The sequence below is a fragment of the Myotis brandtii genome, unplaced genomic scaffold (assembly GCF_000412655.1).
Source record: "Myotis brandtii unplaced genomic scaffold, ASM41265v1 scaffold693, whole genome shotgun sequence".
In the NCBI taxonomy this organism is placed as follows: Eukaryota; Metazoa; Chordata; class Mammalia; order Chiroptera; family Vespertilionidae; genus Myotis; species Myotis brandtii.
The window spans coordinates 2,657,610-2,675,960 of NW_005370710.1; the positions used below are offsets into that span (position 1 = coordinate 2,657,610).

At 50.6% G+C, this 18,351-nt stretch overlaps 1 protein-coding gene across 1 annotated transcript in view; it reads right to left on the reverse strand.

The window, feature by feature from the left end:
- DOCK3 (dedicator of cytokinesis 3) overlaps positions 1–18,351 on the reverse strand; it is a 204,694-nt gene that overhangs the window by 41,294 nt on the left and 145,049 nt on the right. Inside the window, exons 19-28 of the mRNA XM_014529727.1 lie at positions 18,033–18,204; positions 17,579–17,676; positions 15,140–15,223; positions 14,027–14,127; positions 11,978–12,059; positions 11,607–11,777; positions 9,652–9,844; positions 5,920–6,047; positions 3,478–3,624; positions 1,187–1,285 (exon numbers count right to left, since the gene is read on the reverse strand). Of these exons, the coding sequence (XP_014385213.1) occupies positions 1,187–1,285; positions 3,478–3,624; positions 5,920–6,047; positions 9,652–9,844; positions 11,607–11,777; positions 11,978–12,059; positions 14,027–14,127; positions 15,140–15,223; positions 17,579–17,676; positions 18,033–18,204 (1,275 nt within the window). The remainder of the gene's footprint in view (positions 1–1,186; positions 1,286–3,477; positions 3,625–5,919; positions 6,048–9,651; positions 9,845–11,606; positions 11,778–11,977; positions 12,060–14,026; positions 14,128–15,139; positions 15,224–17,578; positions 17,677–18,032; positions 18,205–18,351) is intronic.

Consider the following 18,351-nt stretch of genomic DNA (forward strand, 5'->3'; position numbering starts at 1 on the left):
GGGAGCTTTGAAAACAAACAGCTGCGGAACCGGAACCGGTGGCCTAGCAGTCACTGGAGGGGCAGCATGGCTGTGGAGCTCCTGGCAAAGGCCATGCCATCCCCACACAACTGCTGCCTTTGATTTATTTGGGGGCCACCCAGGAAAGCCCCACTCAGAGGACTCATTTGACCTGGCCAGAGCCCACTCAGTGAGAAAAGCCTTACCGCTAGGGCATTTGCTGGGAAAAAATCAGTCATAATAACTTAACATCCCAGCTACACGAAGCAGCCATATCAGTTGGGACAAACGAGATACTGCCCACGACACTTAAAAGAAAAATCTGGGGTCCTGGCCGGTGGCTCAGTTGTTGGAGTGTCATCCCATACACCGAAGTACTGCACGTTCGATTCCTGGTCACACCTAGGTTGTGGGTTCGACCCCAGTCAGGGTGCGTACGAGAGGCATCTGGTGGATGTTTCTCTCTCACATCGATGTTTCTCTTCCCTCTCTCCTTCTTTCCCTTCCACTCTCTCTCAGGTCAATGGACACATCCTCAGGTGAGGATTTAAAAGGAAGATCTGGGAAATGAGATGTCCACAGTGTTCCATGAAAAGCTCTGGCATATCCCTGGAATCTAGAAGGTCACACTTATGTACAGGGCTGTCCACACTCCCAGGAAAGACCGAAAAAGCCCAGTACCTCACCTCTGGCTGCCTCAGACCCATTTCTCTGCGCGACCTGCCTCAGGGCTCCGGATCCAGAGTCTGGCAGCCAACGGACAGCACTCCCTTTTGCTCTCTACGGCATCTTCCAGAAATACGTTCTACTGGGGAAGGGCTGTCACCGTTATTATTACTGTAGTTACTGGACAGTGAAGCCGGGTTTGCAGAGGCAACATAGAAGGCACAGGAAGGGAGGAGTCCTGGTGTGCGGCCGGCACGTATGATCCAGAGTAGCTTCCCATAAAGACACGTGGTCACACGGTTGCCGCCAGGGCAAACCTGCCAGCATTTCGGGGTCTGGCTGCATGGGACTGCTGCCTCTCAGCCTCCCGAAGCCATCGGTCGGCTGGGAAGAGCGGCTGCGACTCTCCCACCCTGCAGTCCTGGCCTGGTCACTTGCACTTGTCCCTGGCAGGGGACAGCCCCTGCAGTCTCAGCCACGTGCTGCCCTCTGGGTGGAAGGCACGTGCTTTGCTGCCCACCTTGAGCTCATCTTTGCTCTGGAAGTTGTCCAGGAGGTGCTGGTAGTGGGTGTCGCACATCTGGCGGAGCAGCGAGAGAAGGCAGGACACATACTCACCCTGGGGAAACCCGAGAGACACTTAGCACAGACCATGACAAGGGACAACCCCAATCCAGAGGGAAGGACAGAAGGGAGGGTCTGAGATGGCCCCATGACCATGAAAGGGGAGGCGACAACTCTGGCCCTCAAAATGAGCTTTCCTTTCTGCTAAGCGAGGCCTGGCGGGCGTGTTATAGGGAGGTTTCTGCAATGGGGCTGGTTGGAAACCTTAACCTATAACAGTGATGGCGAACCTATGACACGCGTGTCAGAGGTGACACGTGAACTCATTTTTTTGGTTGATTTTTCTTTGTTAAATGGCATTTAAATATATAAAATAAATATAAAAAATATAAATCTTTGTTTTACTATGGTTGCAAATATCAAAAAATTTCTATATGTGACACGGCACCAGAGTTAAGTTAGGGTTTTTCAAAATGCTGACACGCCGAGCTCAAAAGGTTCGCCATCACTGACCTATAATCAAGAAGCACCGCACGGTAAGATGAGGTTCCCGTTTTTCTCCGAGGACAGTTTGGGACACAGTCCTTTGTTACTATATGAGGCCCAGGCACCAAAGAGAAGTCTGGAGGGGCCACCTGCATCAGGGTGCTCGGCCCTCTTTGAACAGAATTTGCATTCTGCCCATCCTGCTGGGTCCTTCCACCACAAACTCCTTGGAGACCTCCCAGACTTACATGTGGTTAGTGGACCAAGCAATTGGAACATAGTAGGTCAACATAACTGTCTGGAAAGTACAGGAATCAAAACTGACCTGTATGAGAAGACAAGCTTTGGGCTTTAAGATCAGTGAAAATTTAAAGATAAACAAGGAGTCTTTAAACTTTCTTCAAATTCCAAGTGAGGCACGTGGGAGAAAACCCTGCTGTCAGGACTCCAAAAACTTCCACCGCCTCCCAGCAGTGGGCAGCGGGCAGCAGGTGGGCGGTGGGCAGTGGGCAGCGGGCACGGCCTCCTTGTGGAAGAATGCCTCCTCAGAAAAAAATGGAGCAAAATGACTTCATTCGGACAATTTTCAAATGTCTTAAACTCATGGGAACTTGCCAACAGTTTTTTAGTCTCTCAAATCCTTTCTAGACCCACAAGACTATTATACATATATGTATGCAAGATATAGACATGTACTAGTACGTGAGCCTCAGTTTTACCTGAAAAATGGGCATAATAAACCAAAATTCCTAGATCTACTGTAAGGATCAGATGAGCACACATGAAGCATTTAGTAAAAGGCCCAGCACATAAGAAGTGCTCTCTAAACTGCAGTCGTTATCAACTTCATTAAATCTACATAAGATGAAACGCTCAGTGAGTATTGCTAATAAATGAGTTAATATTTGTAAAGGGCCCACAGCAAACACTGTGTCACTGTCAGCGAGAACGGGTCACCAGGACATGTAGGTGTGTATGTGTTTGCCTACAGTGAGGGCGCCCTCAACAGGGGCACTGACAGGAGTGGACATTCGTCGCCAGCCCAGTGCTCCGGAGCGCTGGCCTGCCCTCTGCTCGCCCGGGCGCGTGGAGCGTGGCTTGCCCCCACAGAGGGCTTTCTTCGTAGCGATCACTGTCATCTGCCACCTGCCGACTGGAAGGTCCCAGGCAATGTTCATCCCGCTCCAACTCGGGCACAGGAGAGGGGGCTCTGGGGCTGCCTCTCTGGCCTCCCGAGAGGCTTTCCCTGTCTGTTTCTCTTCTCGTTCCATCGCGGAGATCGCTGTCCAGGGATGCCAGCGCGATTCTACCGCATCGCATTCTTCCTGAGGCCCGACACTGAGATACAAACATTACAGAAGAAAGCAACTGACCTGTAGATTCAGGCGAATTCTGAGAAAGCCCTTCCGCTGGGCACAGCGTGTAGGAGAGCCCGCTCCCAGAAGTCTGCCTTTCACCTGCGGCCTCACCCATCTCACTGCATCTCTGTCGCACCCCTTAGAGGACTGACTTGGCTCAAAGGCAAAGGCCAACGGAGACAGCGTGCAGGGGACAGGCCAGACACGTCTCTGGTCTGCCCTGCAGCGTGCTGCTGTGTGAACCTGGAGGTTCAGGGGGAGATGGGCGGAGAGGGGGAGGGAGACGCAGCATGCTGACGCCATGCGGGGCGGCGGAGATGGAGGAGGTGTGCGGTGAAATGGGGTTGGTGTGGAGGAGCCCCGGGTTAGACAAGAAACAGGAAACCTGATGTTAGTTACTAACGGTGATCTCGGCTGTGCACTGCGGGCACCGCTGCCCTCTTACCGCCTCCTGAGCGTGCGATTTGCTCATGATGGTGAGCAGAGTCTGCAAGAGCACGTCCAGGAGGCTCTCCACCATCATCTCTACCTCCTCCATGACATCCGCCTCCTGGAGCGGGCGGCAGAGAGCACACGGTTAGCACAGGCCGGCGAGGCAGCCGGCAGCACTCACTAGGTCAGCCACTCAGGACTGGTCTCGGGACTGGATTCTCCACACGGCTCTCAGCCTCACTAGCAGGAGCGTCAGGGAACCCGGGCACTGGCTCTGAGAAGGCGGGACACTGGGCGCTGATGCCCAGGATGGTGGCTGAGGCCTTACCCAGCGCCACCTGACACCCACCTGACACCCACAATTCTGAACTGCAGGCAAACACGTTAATCTCAGTACACAGGACAGAAACGAAGGTCCCGAGTTCGGGGTTTTCTTATTTCCCTGTCAATGTCAGGAGAAAGCTCAGTGCTGCCGACCAACGCCGAGAAGCTGTGGGGCAGCACCTCCACCACTGCTAATGCACACAGAGGGGCTGGTCTTTCTGAAGACGGTCTCCTTCTCAGGGTTCCCCTCTGGCTGCTTTCAGTCTCTGCCGGCCGGGCTGCTGCCAGGTGTGCCTGGGCCCCTCTAGCTCCTCAGCTCCTCGCTCATGGCGCTGGTCCCCCCGGAGGACTCTGGGCCTGCGTCTTTCTGAGCAGCCCCCAGAACACGGAGCACGCCTCCTCACAAGGCTGCCTCCCAGCCACGAGGCTCTGAGCTCAGGACGAGCCTGTGCTATCCCTTTACAGAGCTCCCACATTCAATCTCAAACGCCCTAGCTCAGTTCCCATTATCCCACAGAAACCCCATGGCCCCTTCTCCAGCCTCTCTAGGTTATTACTGGTCCAAATGTCCACCCATCCATCACTCACTAAGCATTTATCACGTGCCAGCCACTGTTTGAGGACCGGAGTGCACAGAGGCGAACAGGGAAGAGAATCCTCTGCTCTCGGGCAGCTGCCATCGCTCTCCTCCCCTACCCGCCTGCTGGTATCGACACCATGACACCCGGCCCGATCCACGTGAAGAATCTGAGCAGCTCTCGGGCCCAAAGTTGTCTCTCATCTGCTGGACTGATCGTAACACTCTTACCTGTGATGCCTCTTTGAGAAATTGTAAGCGATTAATTGGATCGAACTCTCTAGCCCCACAAATACAACCAGACCATCTCCTCTAGGCTTTTATCTGTTCCTCCTCTTCCTTTTCTGTTATCCTTCAATCTTTCTCCTTTTTTTTTAGCAATAAGCCTCCCACCTGTCAAGTCTGACCTTGGTCACTAGGAGACCTTATGCACCCGTGTGGCCTCTCTGAGGCCTGGGGGGAAGGGGAGCTGCCAGGCCTTGCCGGGAGCCAAGAGCGAACCATAGGACCCTACACCTCACAGAGGCTCTGCCACGCTGTGCCAACACCAGATGGCACTTTAAGTCTGGATACCAGAGCACCCCACTGGGTCCCTGTGTCCTGCGCAAACCAAGCACACTCCTTTCGGGCGCCTCTCCGGTGCACGGCTGGCCCAACCGTGTGTTCTTATCACCTGGCCACTGGCCTTCATTTTCAATGCACTTGACATTTTATTTTCCAGGAATCTTATCTCAACTTAATAAGGTGGTGTAATAAAAAACTCATTTTTGTTTTTAATTTATTTCTTTATACTTTCCTATATTTTCCAAATTTCCTATAAGAAATGTAAATTTCTTCTACTATCATAAATACATATAGTAAATATCATTAAAATAAATTATTCATGCCTGATACGTGTCTTTCATTCCCTTCCTCCTCTTCCACCACAGATTTCTTTTTAAAAGAAAATATAAAGAAAGAAAATAGGCACAAGCGTGAAACCTCCCTCCTCAAGCACAGCTGTACCAGCTGAGGCTCAGTGTGCCTGTGGCAGCATTTGCTGTATCTCTCACCCACCCTGGCCTATCCGGCAGGCGCAGGATGCCATACGGTGGGATCAGGCTGCCAGGAAGCTGCCAGAAAGTCTGAATGAGCAGCTGCCTCCCAGCCTGCCCGCCCCCTGTCCGTGCCCGAGCACCCTCAGAACCCTCAGGACACCCAGGAACCCAGAACCAACGCCGCTGATGGCACAGAGCGCGGCCCAGGACTGGGCTTTCTGCTCTACAGACAACGATGCTTCTGGGTGGACTGAGGGTGGCTTTACGGTAGTGAAACCTTTAAAAATAGCAAGACGGAGTTGAATTGTGTTGAGTAGCCTGCTGGGCACACACAGGCCTCCACTCACTCGGGTACCTTCCTGTCACTGATGAAAGCTTCTCTGACTGGGAAGTGTACAAAGCGCTCTCTGCTGGTCTGCCTCTGGCTGGGGTAACCCCAGTCCGGGCAGAGCTGAGGGGTGGGGGGGGCCACTACCAGAGAGCTGGTCTTGACGATGGAGAAGATGCTGCCGAGGATCCCTGAGCAGATGAGCAGCTCTTTCTGCTGCCGCAGGTGGAGGTGGATGTGATGCAGAACCACAGGGAGCAGGATGCGGCGGGATTCTGGGAGAGGAAGCACAAAGGTGAAGAGCCCTTCAGCGGGAAGGAGCCTCCGCTGAAGCCAGTGGCAGGCGGGGCTGGGGCTGAGGCCACGCTGGAGGCCACGCCCTCCCCTTGTGCAGGCCTAGAAACCCACCCACTTCCGGGCACTTTCAGATCCCCCAGCACTATCCTTCCAGCTCTCTCTCTCTTTCTCTGGTCAAGACTTAGTGTCTGTGGCACTGTGTGCAGGGTGAGTGTGAAGACAGCGCTTCCAAATGAAAGCTCCTTCCTGACTAGACTCCAAATAAAGGCTTAGCTTCTGGTGAGCCTGCCACTGAAATGCCACTCCAGTCTATGAGCTGCACTGACTGAACCTGCACACTTGATCGGATTGAACGGTCCCTCTTCACAATGCGTGGCTAGGTGTCCTGGCACACCGCCCCCAGCATTTACTCTGTGCAGCCATTAGCTGCCTCACTGCCCCTCAGGCTTGTGGGATGCTAGGTGTGAGCACAGCAAGAACAGGACAGAAGCAGGACTTTTGTCCAAAGCCTTTGATAATTAGCTAACGCTTATCGCCAATCCTACTTTCTTTTCTCCTCATTGTTACTCAAACAGCACTGCCATCAGGAGGTGACTATTCAGCACCTGAGTTCAGGAAGGCTACTCTACTAATTCGCTCTAAGAGCGTGCTTCTCAACCTTGGCTGCACATTAGAATCACCTGGGAATCTTTGTAAAATCCTGGTTTCTGGGCCTCATCCTCCGGAAATTCTGTTTCTCTGTTACTAATGTTGTGGCCCCACCCCATAACAAAGAAACAGAATTTCCGGAGGATGAGGCCCAGAAATCAGGATTTTAGAAAGATTCCCAGGTGATTCTACTGTGCAGCCAAGGTTGAGAACAGCTGCTCTAAGACCTTAGGCAGCCGTAGAACGAGGTGCTCAGGGCCTCCTCTGCATTTGCTCACCGTGTGACGGTGACACAGTGTAGAGTGTCTCTGGGCCCCGCAGGTCCCACCGCGCCTGGCCAGCGTGATTCGGTCAGATGATCAGGACACAAAGAGCCACAGCATTTGGACTGACTGTTCATGTCTCACCACAGTTAAGTGTTCCAGGTGAAATTCAGAAAGAAAATCTCTGCCAGCCAAAGACAAATCACATGACACACGGAGATTTGGGGACGGCCTTGCCAAATACCGATTAGAATATGTTCCAATAAAATGGACTGACAGCTATCCTATGTTTAAAAAACATGCTTGATGCTCGGCCGGGTGGCTCAGTGGTTGAGCATCGACCTATGAACCAGGAGGTCACAGTTTGATTCCTGGTCAGGGCACAAACCTGGATTGTGGGCTCAATCCCCAATGTGGGGCGTGCAGGAGGGAGCCGATCAATGATTCTATCATTGATGTTTCTCTCTCTCCTCTCTCTCTCTCTCTCTCTCTCCCCTTTTTCTCTGAAATCAATAAAAATATATTTAAAAATAATAAAAAATAAAAAGATGCTTGGCTAAAAGAGAAGTTCATAATCTATTTTGTAGACCAAAACACCAACCAAGCAGGATATGACACAACCAACAGCTGCCGCAGAAACAGTAGTTTTTTACTAGAACCTGCTGAAGATCAGACCAATGTGCTCTGAGAATGAGTGCTGGTTAAATGACAGCACTGGCAGAAACCCTACAACTCAGGCATTCAATGCGAGTGAGATGCAAATGAAGACGTGGTGGTGGCTTGTCATCTCCAAACCCAATCGATTTTTACGAAGATGGCACCGGAAGCTAAGAAGGAAGCCCCTGCCCCTCCCTCCCAAAGCCGAAGCCAAAGCAAAGGCTTAGCACTGGTAGAAACCCTACAACTCAGGCATTCAATGGGAGTGAGATGCAAATGAAGATGCGGTGGCTTGTCATCTCCAAACCCAATCGCTTTTTACGAAGATGGCACCGAAAGCTAAGAAGGAAGCCCCTACCCCTCCCTCCCAAAGCCGAAGCCAAAGCAAAGGCTTTGAAGGCAAAGAAAGCAGCGCTGAAAGGCGTCCACAGCCACACAAAAAAGAAGACCTGCACGTCACCCACCTTCCAATGGCCAAAGACACTAGGTCCGAAGGCCCCAAATACCCTCAGCAGAGCGCCCCCAGGAGAGACAAGCCTGCCCACTGTGCCACCATCACATTCCCCGACCACCGCGTCAGCCATGGAGAAGACAGAAGACACAAGACACTGTGTTCCTTGCGGATGTCAAGGCCAACAAGCACCAGATCAAAGAGGCTGTGGAGAAGCTCCGTGACACTGATGTGGCCAAGGCCAGCACCCTGATCAGGCTGATGGAGGGAAGAAGGCACATGTTCCACGGCTCCTGACGATGATGGCAACAAAACTGGGATCATCCAAACGGAGTCCAGCTGCCTAATTCTAAATACAAAACTTACACTGAAAAAAACAACAACAAACCCAATGAAGTTTTAGAACAAATTTTCTACACGATTATGGGAGGAGCAAGTACATGCAGAAATACTAGAAGTGAAGTGTGTCAGTGAGAGCAGTCTGCCGTCTCCCTCCCCGACACTGAGAAAGCTTCTTGCTCAGCACAAAGCTCAAGAGTGGCGCTGGCCTCAGTGACAGGGTCCCAACCTGATCCAACCTTCAATCCAGAAGCTGGTGAGGAGAGCGTTTAACCTGAACAGGGACTGAAAGAAAAGCGGATGTTCTTGGTGGCAGCTTTCCATCAGCAAGACGCCACCAGCGAGCTAAGTTCAAGAGAACACTCGTTTAGTATTGCAAATGTGTATAGCGCTGGGCTGTGAAATTATTGCCGTTATATTTCAAAAGTCAAACTTAAAAATTTTTATTATAAAAAATTCTAATTATAAAAATTCAGTAATTGATTTGCTAGCATTTCCGACTGTTCCTGTGCCCGAGAAGTTTCTCCTATGCTCGTGCTACTAAAAGATCAGGCTCACATTGACCTTAACATCTGGCCACGGAGAACCTGGTACCGCTGCAAGCTGCTCATGTTTAATGTGGATTCGGGTTTGATGCTGGAGGTTTGTTCTGAACAGCAGCCTGGCCCGCTGGTGGTATCTGTCAGGCTGCCCTGACCGGTCTGGGGTGTGGAGGGCTCCCTGTCCATCTCTTTGTCTAATCCTAGAGGCCCCTTCACAGAGAGGAAAGGCAATCTATCTGACTGGCGAGACCGGGAATCGGGAAAGCACAGAGGGTCCTCAGGGGCCCCCTCAGGGTCTTTGTATTTCCTCAGCTTATCTGTTCCCCTTGGGCCAGATCCTTCTCTCTGCTCCCCCGCCTTTCCCTTCATGGTCCCCCCTGCTGGGGGTATGGCAGGCCCATTCTTGGCAGCAGGCTAGACTTATGGGCCCGGAGTTGCTCTGCAGGCCATGCCACGTGGGTCTCTAAGAATAAATTGTGAGTGAGGCAGTAGTCCTATGTCTTGTCTGCATTCTTAAACTTAAAAGTTTTTATTGCCAAAAATTATAATTATAGTTTACCAAAAAGACTGCATCTAAGGGCTACTGGCTTCTCACGTGACGGCTGATAAAACTGATCCTGTGATTTCCACGTGGCTAGCACCCTGAAAAGGTGACCCTGACTCTCATCCCAACTTGACTTACCTGAGAAAGAAAACAGGCGGCTGTCCACAGTCCTGGCGATGGACTGCAGCTTCACCACATCCATCGACTGCCCGATGTGCACAGTGCTGGGCATGCTCCCCAGGGTCCCTCTCACAAACTCTGCCACCTCCTGCACGGTGAACATTTGCAGCAGCTCGTCAAAAATGGTGGGGAAGGAATTGAGGAGTGCGGCCTGCAGAAGCAAGTGAGGCTGTGGTTAGCTCGGAGGTAGTGTGTTTCTATCGTGCACGCTCAGACAAAGATACAAGGTGGTGAGAGGGTGAGAAGGCACTGCAGGCCCTGTTGTGGTGGGCTCTCCCCTGGCCTTTCACTCCAATGCCAGGAGGTAAGTAATAGCATCATCCCCATTTTACAGATGAGAAAACTGAGAATTAAGCAGTAACTCACCCAAGGTTCTGTGGCAGGTAAGTGGTAAAGCTAGGACATGGAGCAGGGAGAGCCAAAACGGAAATGAAAACAAGAGAACTGACTGGGGCCAGGCCACTTGAAGCTTTCATAACTTGCCAGGGCATTTGCTGGCAAGAGAAGGGACTATAAAATGAAGTCAGCTCAACATGGCTTAATATCCATGTTGTTTTTGCTTATAAAATGGATTCAAATGTTTGTTTCTGTCTCTACGATCAAGCTCTTGACCTTTCAAACTCAAGCCAAGAGCCTCCCAAGGAGAGTGTGGCGGGAGGGCCGAGCACCTGCACGCAGCGCTCACCGAACTCTGCTCAGAGCCCTGCAGCCAGCAGTCCAGCTGAGAGCTGGACCATTTCCCCAGGACAGAGACATTTGTTTGAAACCACTGATATGAAGACTTTATTTCCTTCATATGTGATGCCTGGCGGTCTCAAGTGTAAATCCAAAGGATGAAGAATGCATGGACTTATTCCTGAACTCCTGAGGACTTTCGACGATGTTGGCATCGAGTTCAGTGACCTAGCTGGCCTGGGGAGTGTGTGTTCTTGGAGACCTCTCTTCTAGAATCTCAGCTCTGGAAGACCCACGAGGTGGCCTCTTGAGGACAATCTGATAATAATTCCAGAGCCTCCGGGAGGCAGAGTAGTGTAGGAGACAGACAATGGTTTTTGGAATTAGACAGATGAGAGTTCAAATCCCAGCTGTACCACTTATCTGCCACAGAACCTCCGGTGAGTTACTGCCTAATCCTCAGTTTTCTCATCTGTAAAACGGGATGATGCTATTACTTACCTCCTGACATGGGTCTGAGGAAAACACTAGGTGTATAGAGTTTGTTTCTAGTAGGAGGCCTGGCACACAGTAGGCTTTCAACAAACACTGGTTCTCATTCTTCTCTCTTCTACATGCAGGTAGCATGAAGGAGGCTTCCCACTCCTCAGTCCTCTTACACCATTAACCCAAGACGTACAAAGGGAAACGGAACGTCGCCTAGAGACAGGAGGCGAGAGTGCACACCGCCTAAGAGGCAGGTAGAGGAGGGAGGCTGTTTCTCTTGACTGACTCATCAGGCAGTAGACACTGGCCTAGAGTGAGTGGGAGTTTATGCCACTGGGACACAGGTCTGCCATGCTGCAGTCTATACTCAGGCGACCAATCGATGTGTCTTCTCACCTCTCTCTCTCTCTTCCTGTCTCTCTCCCCCTCTCTCTGCCCCCCCCCTCTGAAAAGCAATGGGAAAAATAACCTTGGGTGAGGATTAACAACAACAAAACAACGACGACAACAAATAAATGAAGAGGACTCCTGAGAACAGAGCTGGGCTCCTCTACCATAAGCCACCGGGATGCTTTATATTTGGCAGCTGGGCCACAGCTGGCTTTGAAGTAAAAGCAGCTTTCCGTTCTAGTAGGCACTTTCTTGTAAACCACCCCTTACCCAACACACAGGAGCCTGGAAGCCAGAGGACAAAGACATCCCCAACTCAGACAGACAAGAATCCGCATCAACGCTCCCCTGCAGCCACAGACCTGAGTGAACAGGAGTGTCTCTGAGTTTCTGCTGTCCAGACTGAGAACAAAGCGGATGGAGTGGAAAAGTTCTTGGATGCTGGCCCGGAACTGCTCCTCTTCCATCCCACACGTGGCTCTCGAGTACAGGATCCTGGACTGCACGATGAACTTGAAGAGGTACTCCAAGGCCTGGAGGTGTGGGCACAGAGGGGATGGGAAGGTGCTAAAGATGGTCGGGAACTAACACAGCAGGGAACGAAGGGCAAAGGAACAGCGAATTCTACACTAAAATCAGGTGATGGACAATTCCAACTTGGAGACAAGCATTTCTTTTCTTTCTTTCTTTCTTTCTTTTTTTTTTACTTTTCTCGAAGTCAGCCAGTAGTTACCCGCATGGCTTCCTGGATGTGGTCCTGCCGAATCAGTTCTGCCGAGCAGTCCATGTACCACTTCAAACAGCGGATGAGCTCCCTGGGGGAGAGAGCAGTCCCAGGAACCCACTTTAATCCACACGCAATGCAGCCTGAAATGTTTTCAGCCCCGAATCAGCCACACAGGAAATAACACCTGCTGCTGAGCTAGACGGAGCGATAGGCCCACTGCCGCTGGGAGATGCTCGGATTGTCTGAGACCACACGGACAACACTCCCAGTCCATGCAGAGCTGCCACATTTCAAGTAGCAATTACAATCACTCCTTATCACTCTCCCTGACACACATTTCTTCTTTGATTACGAGAAAGTTTTCCCAAAGTCTTGGACTGTCTGTATTTTTGTTTTGTCTAAAATTGCTGTGTCTCTACAACATACAACCATGACTAGTGACTAGTAGACTCTGAATAAAGGTGCAGAGTCCCGTGTGCCCCTCCTTGCTCAACCTTCATCCCCTCTATTTTATTTCCTCAGGAACCAGGTCAGTCGAGTGAAACAGGATTACAGGGTCAGAAGGCCTGCACGGTTACATGGCAACAGAGCACAGAGGTCAAGCGTGTGGGCCCTGGTGAGACAGCAGGGCTCACACAGAGCCTATCAGCTTCTAACTCGGTATCCTGGGGCAAGTTATTTGGTCCCTCTGTGCTGCATTCTCTCATTTAAAATATGGAGAAAACAACCGTACGTCTTGAAGTTATTGGGAATACTAATGAGGTGACACGTGTAAAACGCACAGCGCCTGCTCTCCAAAGTGACATCAAGTGTCAGAGTTCCAGCGACTCCACAGCCTCACTATCCTTGGGTTTTAGTTATATTTTTGCAAAATTGTGCTATCCTTCCATAGAAAAAGCAAGACATATTTTTGGCGGCTTTGACACCTATGAAGAAACTATGGTTTAAAATGTCAGCTGAAAACCCACAGTAGCTTTTTTTTTTTGGCAGAAATAGAGAAAAAATTTCATATGGAATCTCAAGGAACCCCAAATAGCCAAAACAATCTTGAAAAAGAACAAATTTAGAAAACTAACACTTCCCGATTTTAAAACTTAGTACAAAGTTATAGTGATCAAAACAGTGTGGTACTGGCATAAAGACAGACATCTACAGCAATAGAATGGCTCAGAAATACACCCTTGCATGTATATGGTCAAATTATTTTTAACAAGGGAGCCAAGACTACTCAATGGGGGAAAGAACAGTCTTTTCAACAAACTATATTAGAAAAACTGGGTATCTACATGCAAAAGGATGAAGTCGAACTCTTATGTTATACAATAAACAAAAATTAACTCAAAATGGATCAAAGACCTACATGTAAGAGCTAAAACTTTAAAACTCTTAGACAAAAACATAGGGGTAAAGCTTAATTACATTAGACTCAGTAATGATTTCTTGGGTCTAACATCAAAAGCACAGGACACAAAATAAAAAATAGGTAAACTGGTTTACATCAAAATTGAAAACTGTGCATCAATGGACACAAGCAACAGAGTGAAAGGCAATGGGAGAAATCTCTGCAAATTACATACCCACAGGGGTTAACAGCCACAATATATAAAGAACTCCCACAGCTCAACAACAAAAACCAAACCATCTGATTCAAAAATGGGAAAAGGACTCGAATAGCCTTTTCTCCAAATTGTCAATAAGCATGTTGAGAGATGCTCACATCACTAATTGTTAGAAACACTCAAATAAAAACCACAGTGCGATTCCACCTCACAACCTTTTGAAAGGCTCCTATAAAAAAAATCCCAAATACAATAAATAAACAAATAAAGAAAGGAAGAAAGATAGAGAAAAAGAAAACCAAACAGACAAAGTAACAAGTGTTGCCACGGATGTGGAGATACCGGACCCCTTGTGCACCGCTGGTGGGGATGTAAAGTGGTGCAGCCACCATGGAAAGCAGTGTGGTGGTTCTTCAATGAAGGTGAAAAGGTCAGGTGACCTTTTAAGCCTTTCTATTCAAACTCAAGCCCTGATAAGGATGGAGACGGAACTTACTTGTATGCCAAGGCTCCAGCAAAGTGCTTCTGGATGTACGTGTCCATGACAGGCCGGAAGTGGAAATACTTGATGTCTCTGAGCAGGTTGATGATGAACACCTGGCGGAGATACCAGGGTTCACTGGAGGCCTCAGCCCTATCCCCAGCACCAAACAGAACTCTTTCTTCTTCAAGGAATGGCAAACCGCCAGTGTTTTATCTAGTGCTCCCCGTGGGCGGCGAACGTGTGCTTTCCATCCTGAGCCTGAACTGCTGTCTGTCTGCTCTGTTCTTGCCTCTCCTGGACTCCCAATCCAGACCTGGCTCCACTGTCTGCCAGTGTTGCTCCGAGCCTCTTCCTAATAATGCTGGGTATACAACACGACCCAGGGGAAGGCAAATAATACTTGTGCAGGTGCATAAATGCTAATGCATCTCAGACACTTGGGAAAAGAGGGAGAAAGGATTGTCCTCGGAGCCAAATTAGCCAAGAAAGGCTGTGCCCTTCAGAAATGAGCCTGGCCCGCCAGGGCAGCGAGGAGAAAGAAAAGCCGAAGGGGCAACTATGCCAGTGTCATTTTGCCTCTGCCCTCGTCTATCGGGTAGACTTGGAGTATCCGGTTCTCCCTGAATATACAGCCTCCCGTGGGACTGGATATGTTAAGCAAAGTGCACTAAACAGCCTAATCACTGTCCATTCTCACTAAGCAGCCTCCTGCGACTCTTGGCTCCCAAACGACTTCACAGAGGGAGGGCCAGCATGAGTGCGTCTCTGCTTTTCCTGGGGCTTATAGCCACGTGTGTGTGAAGAAATGGACCGCCTGCTCCCCGTGGTCGTCTCTGGGCCTTTGGGTGGTGCAGGCCACTATTTCAGGGCCTGGCAACTCTGCAGCTGTGATGAGACCGAGTATCGGAACCACAAAGTTGAGGCCTGGACCTGACCATGCTGCATTCTGCCCATTTGATCTCGCAGGGATCTGCCTGGTCGGTTGGTTGGTCTTGGGTGATACTCCTCAGTCCCTTTTGTACTGGAAACATCCGAACCTTGTGCTGACTCACTCTAATAACTTACTTCCCTCCTTTCAAAAAGATGTGGCAGGAAGAAGGAAAAGCCCGGAAGGATGAGACTCACCAGAGACTGGAACACCAACAGGCCGTACTTCTCTGTGTTGTCATCCAAAATCACAAAGAGGGTGTCTAAGATGTCCTGCAGAAACTGCAAGGGCACAGACGTCCGGGCTCAGGTCCCGGCCTGTTCCAGGCACCAATGCACTTACCTCCCAATAAACAACGTCAAAGACCTAAGGTCTCAAACCACCACTTACAAATAGGCTAAAGGGTTCACGAGGTGGACTTGGGGTATGTGCTGACAGCCCAGAGGAACAGAGAGGCGCTTCCTGTTGGGAAAGTGCTAAACTTGTAAGGAAAGAGCAAGTACCTAAAAGCCTAGGACATCCATAGAGGAGAGCAATTTTAAAACAAGACAATCTAGGTGATTCTAATGCCAAATTCATTTTGAGAAAAACCTCACTTTCCTGGGACCTCAAAAGTTCAGCCGTCCCTTGCTCTCTATGGGCCTAACTCCATACAGGACATTGGGGTGAGGATGTGGCCAGGGACGCCCTCCCTACGGAAGCCATGTTCTGATCTAGAAGTCAGTGGCCCAGAGAGGAGAAGGCAGCCGGCGAGGCCCGTCACTGGGGAAGGGCCCGGAAGCACTGCCTCTCGCTGCTGCTTGTGTTTAGGGCACACACCTTTCTGAGACGCAGACACCAAGGGGGAGAAGACACACTTTGGGATGCCAGTGGTCTTTAAAGATCAACGCTAACGTTCTGCTGGTCAGAACGCAATGGAATAATACCATGCTTGCAATTTACTTCAAAAGGATGTAAGGTGGGAGGTGTGGCTAGGGACTGGATGGGCAGGGTTTGCCATGGGCTGGCTCGGGTGTTGAGTACACACAGGGCTCTTTATACTATTCTGTCTACTTTTGTGAGGTGTGAAATCTTCCAATGAAGAGTGAAACGCTAGTGTGTTCTCCCCACACTCTCTCTGGCTGGCCTGAGACAAAGGACTGGTGCTGAGACCACACCTGCTGGTAGAATGTTCTCCTGTGAGGAGTACAACCAGCTTAAAAGATCACAGGCTCTCCTACTGTCTGTTCACTCGATGATATTGTGAACATGTTCAGAAGGAGAAATGCCCTGAGGATGAATTTATCTTAAGTTTCAAAAACTAGGATGAGCTTATTTGTTAAAAGATCTTTCTAAAATGTATGATACCCTGAGCGTAGAATTAAAACAGAGCTCATCCACGACTTCGTAGAAGTGCACAGAGGGACACACTGTTCCCGATCTGCAGATGCCGTGTTGTGTGTTATGGAGTCAACGGAGCTGTGAAAGGGAAGTAGAGACAGTGCGTCGCTGTCTGATACTTGTGACGACAGAGCCAAGAATGCTCATGTGGACAGGCAGCCTCCTGAGATTCCGTCTCTGTCCTACATTCTGTTGCTCTTGCTCATCACCAAAAGCACCCTCCCTTTCCTCAGTGCAGTTCAGTCCATGGTGGGGAATCCACCTGTGGGGCTTTCGCCAGCGGAAGTGCCTGGGGGTTTCCTGAGCTAGAACCAGGGGGGCCAACACTCTGCGCAGCGTGGAGGAGCCCACAGAGACAGCTGGGGATGGCGGTGCCGCTGCTGCCTGCTCGGCCATCAGATGGGAATGTTGCAAAGGAACTTGGGGCAAGCGGTGGAGGCAGAGAGTAAGGACGTTTCCCTGCCATGGGCGCTAAGGGAGAGACGGGGCAGACTTAGTTCTTCTAGAATCCAGACCAGTGGTCGGCAAACTCATTAGTCAACAGAGCCAAATATCAACAGTACAACGACTGAAATTTCTTTTGAGAGCCAAATTTTTTAAACTTAAACTATATAGGTAGGTACATTGTTATTAACTTAATTAGGGTACTCCTAAGGCTTAGGAAGAGCCACACTAAAGGGGCCAAAGAGCCGCATGTGAACGTCCTCAATCTGATTGAGGTACATTCGCTGAGGTCAACCCCTTCCAACTCTCCCATCCACGCTCGTCTTGTATACTTGTTTCAGATAGACGAGTGTGGATGGGAGAGTTGGAAGGGGTCGACCTCAGTGAACATACCTCAAAACAATGTACCTCCCCCGCGCTGCATCTCCCGCGGCCCGCCTGCGCCGCGTCTCCCGTCCGACCGACAGACACCCCCCACTTCTTCTAACGCCACTTCTTCAAAATAGACTCGCCCAGGCCGAAAACCGACTTCTGCGCATGGGCCACGAAGTTTCAATCACACTGTACATGCGCGCCCGCATGTGGTATTTTGTGGAAGAGCCACACTCAAGGGGTCAAAGAGCTGCATGTGGCTCGCGAGCCGCGGTTTGCCAACCACTGATCTAGACAATGAAGAGAGTCGAGCGGAAAGACATCAGGCTGGGTGGTGAAAGGGTTACAAAGTAAGGAAATGAGAAAGACCCCAAGGAAGGGAAAGGAGGCCTACAGGAGTGCAGCCAGCGCGGGGCATGGGACCTAAGGGGAAGCCAGACCTTAACGATCTCCTCTCCGCTGACGTGCCGCAGCCGCCCCAGGATGTCCATGATCCTGTCTGGAAAGGCCTTCCACTTCAGCAGAGCAAGGAGGTCCACTAGAAAGCAAGCCGGCAGGTGGTGAGCCCTGGCTGAGCCAAGGACAAGCAACACCCACTCTCCCAGACACGGATAGCGGGGGGGGGGGGGGGGGAGGGAACAGAAATAACTGTGAGCGTGGCCACAGCCTCTTCAGTGCTGAGATCAAGGCCAAAGACACATCTGTGGACTCTGGGTGTGCACTCTGGAGCTGCCAAACACAAGGGAAACCCCAGAGGCTGCTACTGCCAGTGATTCCTTCAGCTTCGATGACAAGGATCCCCTCAGTGCGGTAGGACAGCAGTGATTCCCGTCTCCCTTAACATGTATCAGCAACCGAGGGTGGGGAGGGCACCCCTGCGGCGCCGTCACCTACCGTTCTGGGTGAGCTTGGTGGAGGAGAGCTGCGTGGAGATGAAGAAAGACTCTTTGGTGCTGCGCTGGAAGATGAGGCTGGAGGGGATGTTAGGGCAGCCGTTGTAGTCCTCTTTGCAGCAGGGCAGGCCCAGGTACAGGGCATGGTTGTTAAACGTGCTGTTCTCATCACACTGCGGGCAGAAGCAGAGAACAGAGTCCTTCCTGACCGCGCCACGTGTACAAGTCAGGTCCCAGGGATTTCTGGTTGATGTTTGTGCTCTGTCCAGAAACTCCCCAGCATGGCTGACATGCCTTTTAAATATATATAAATATAAATA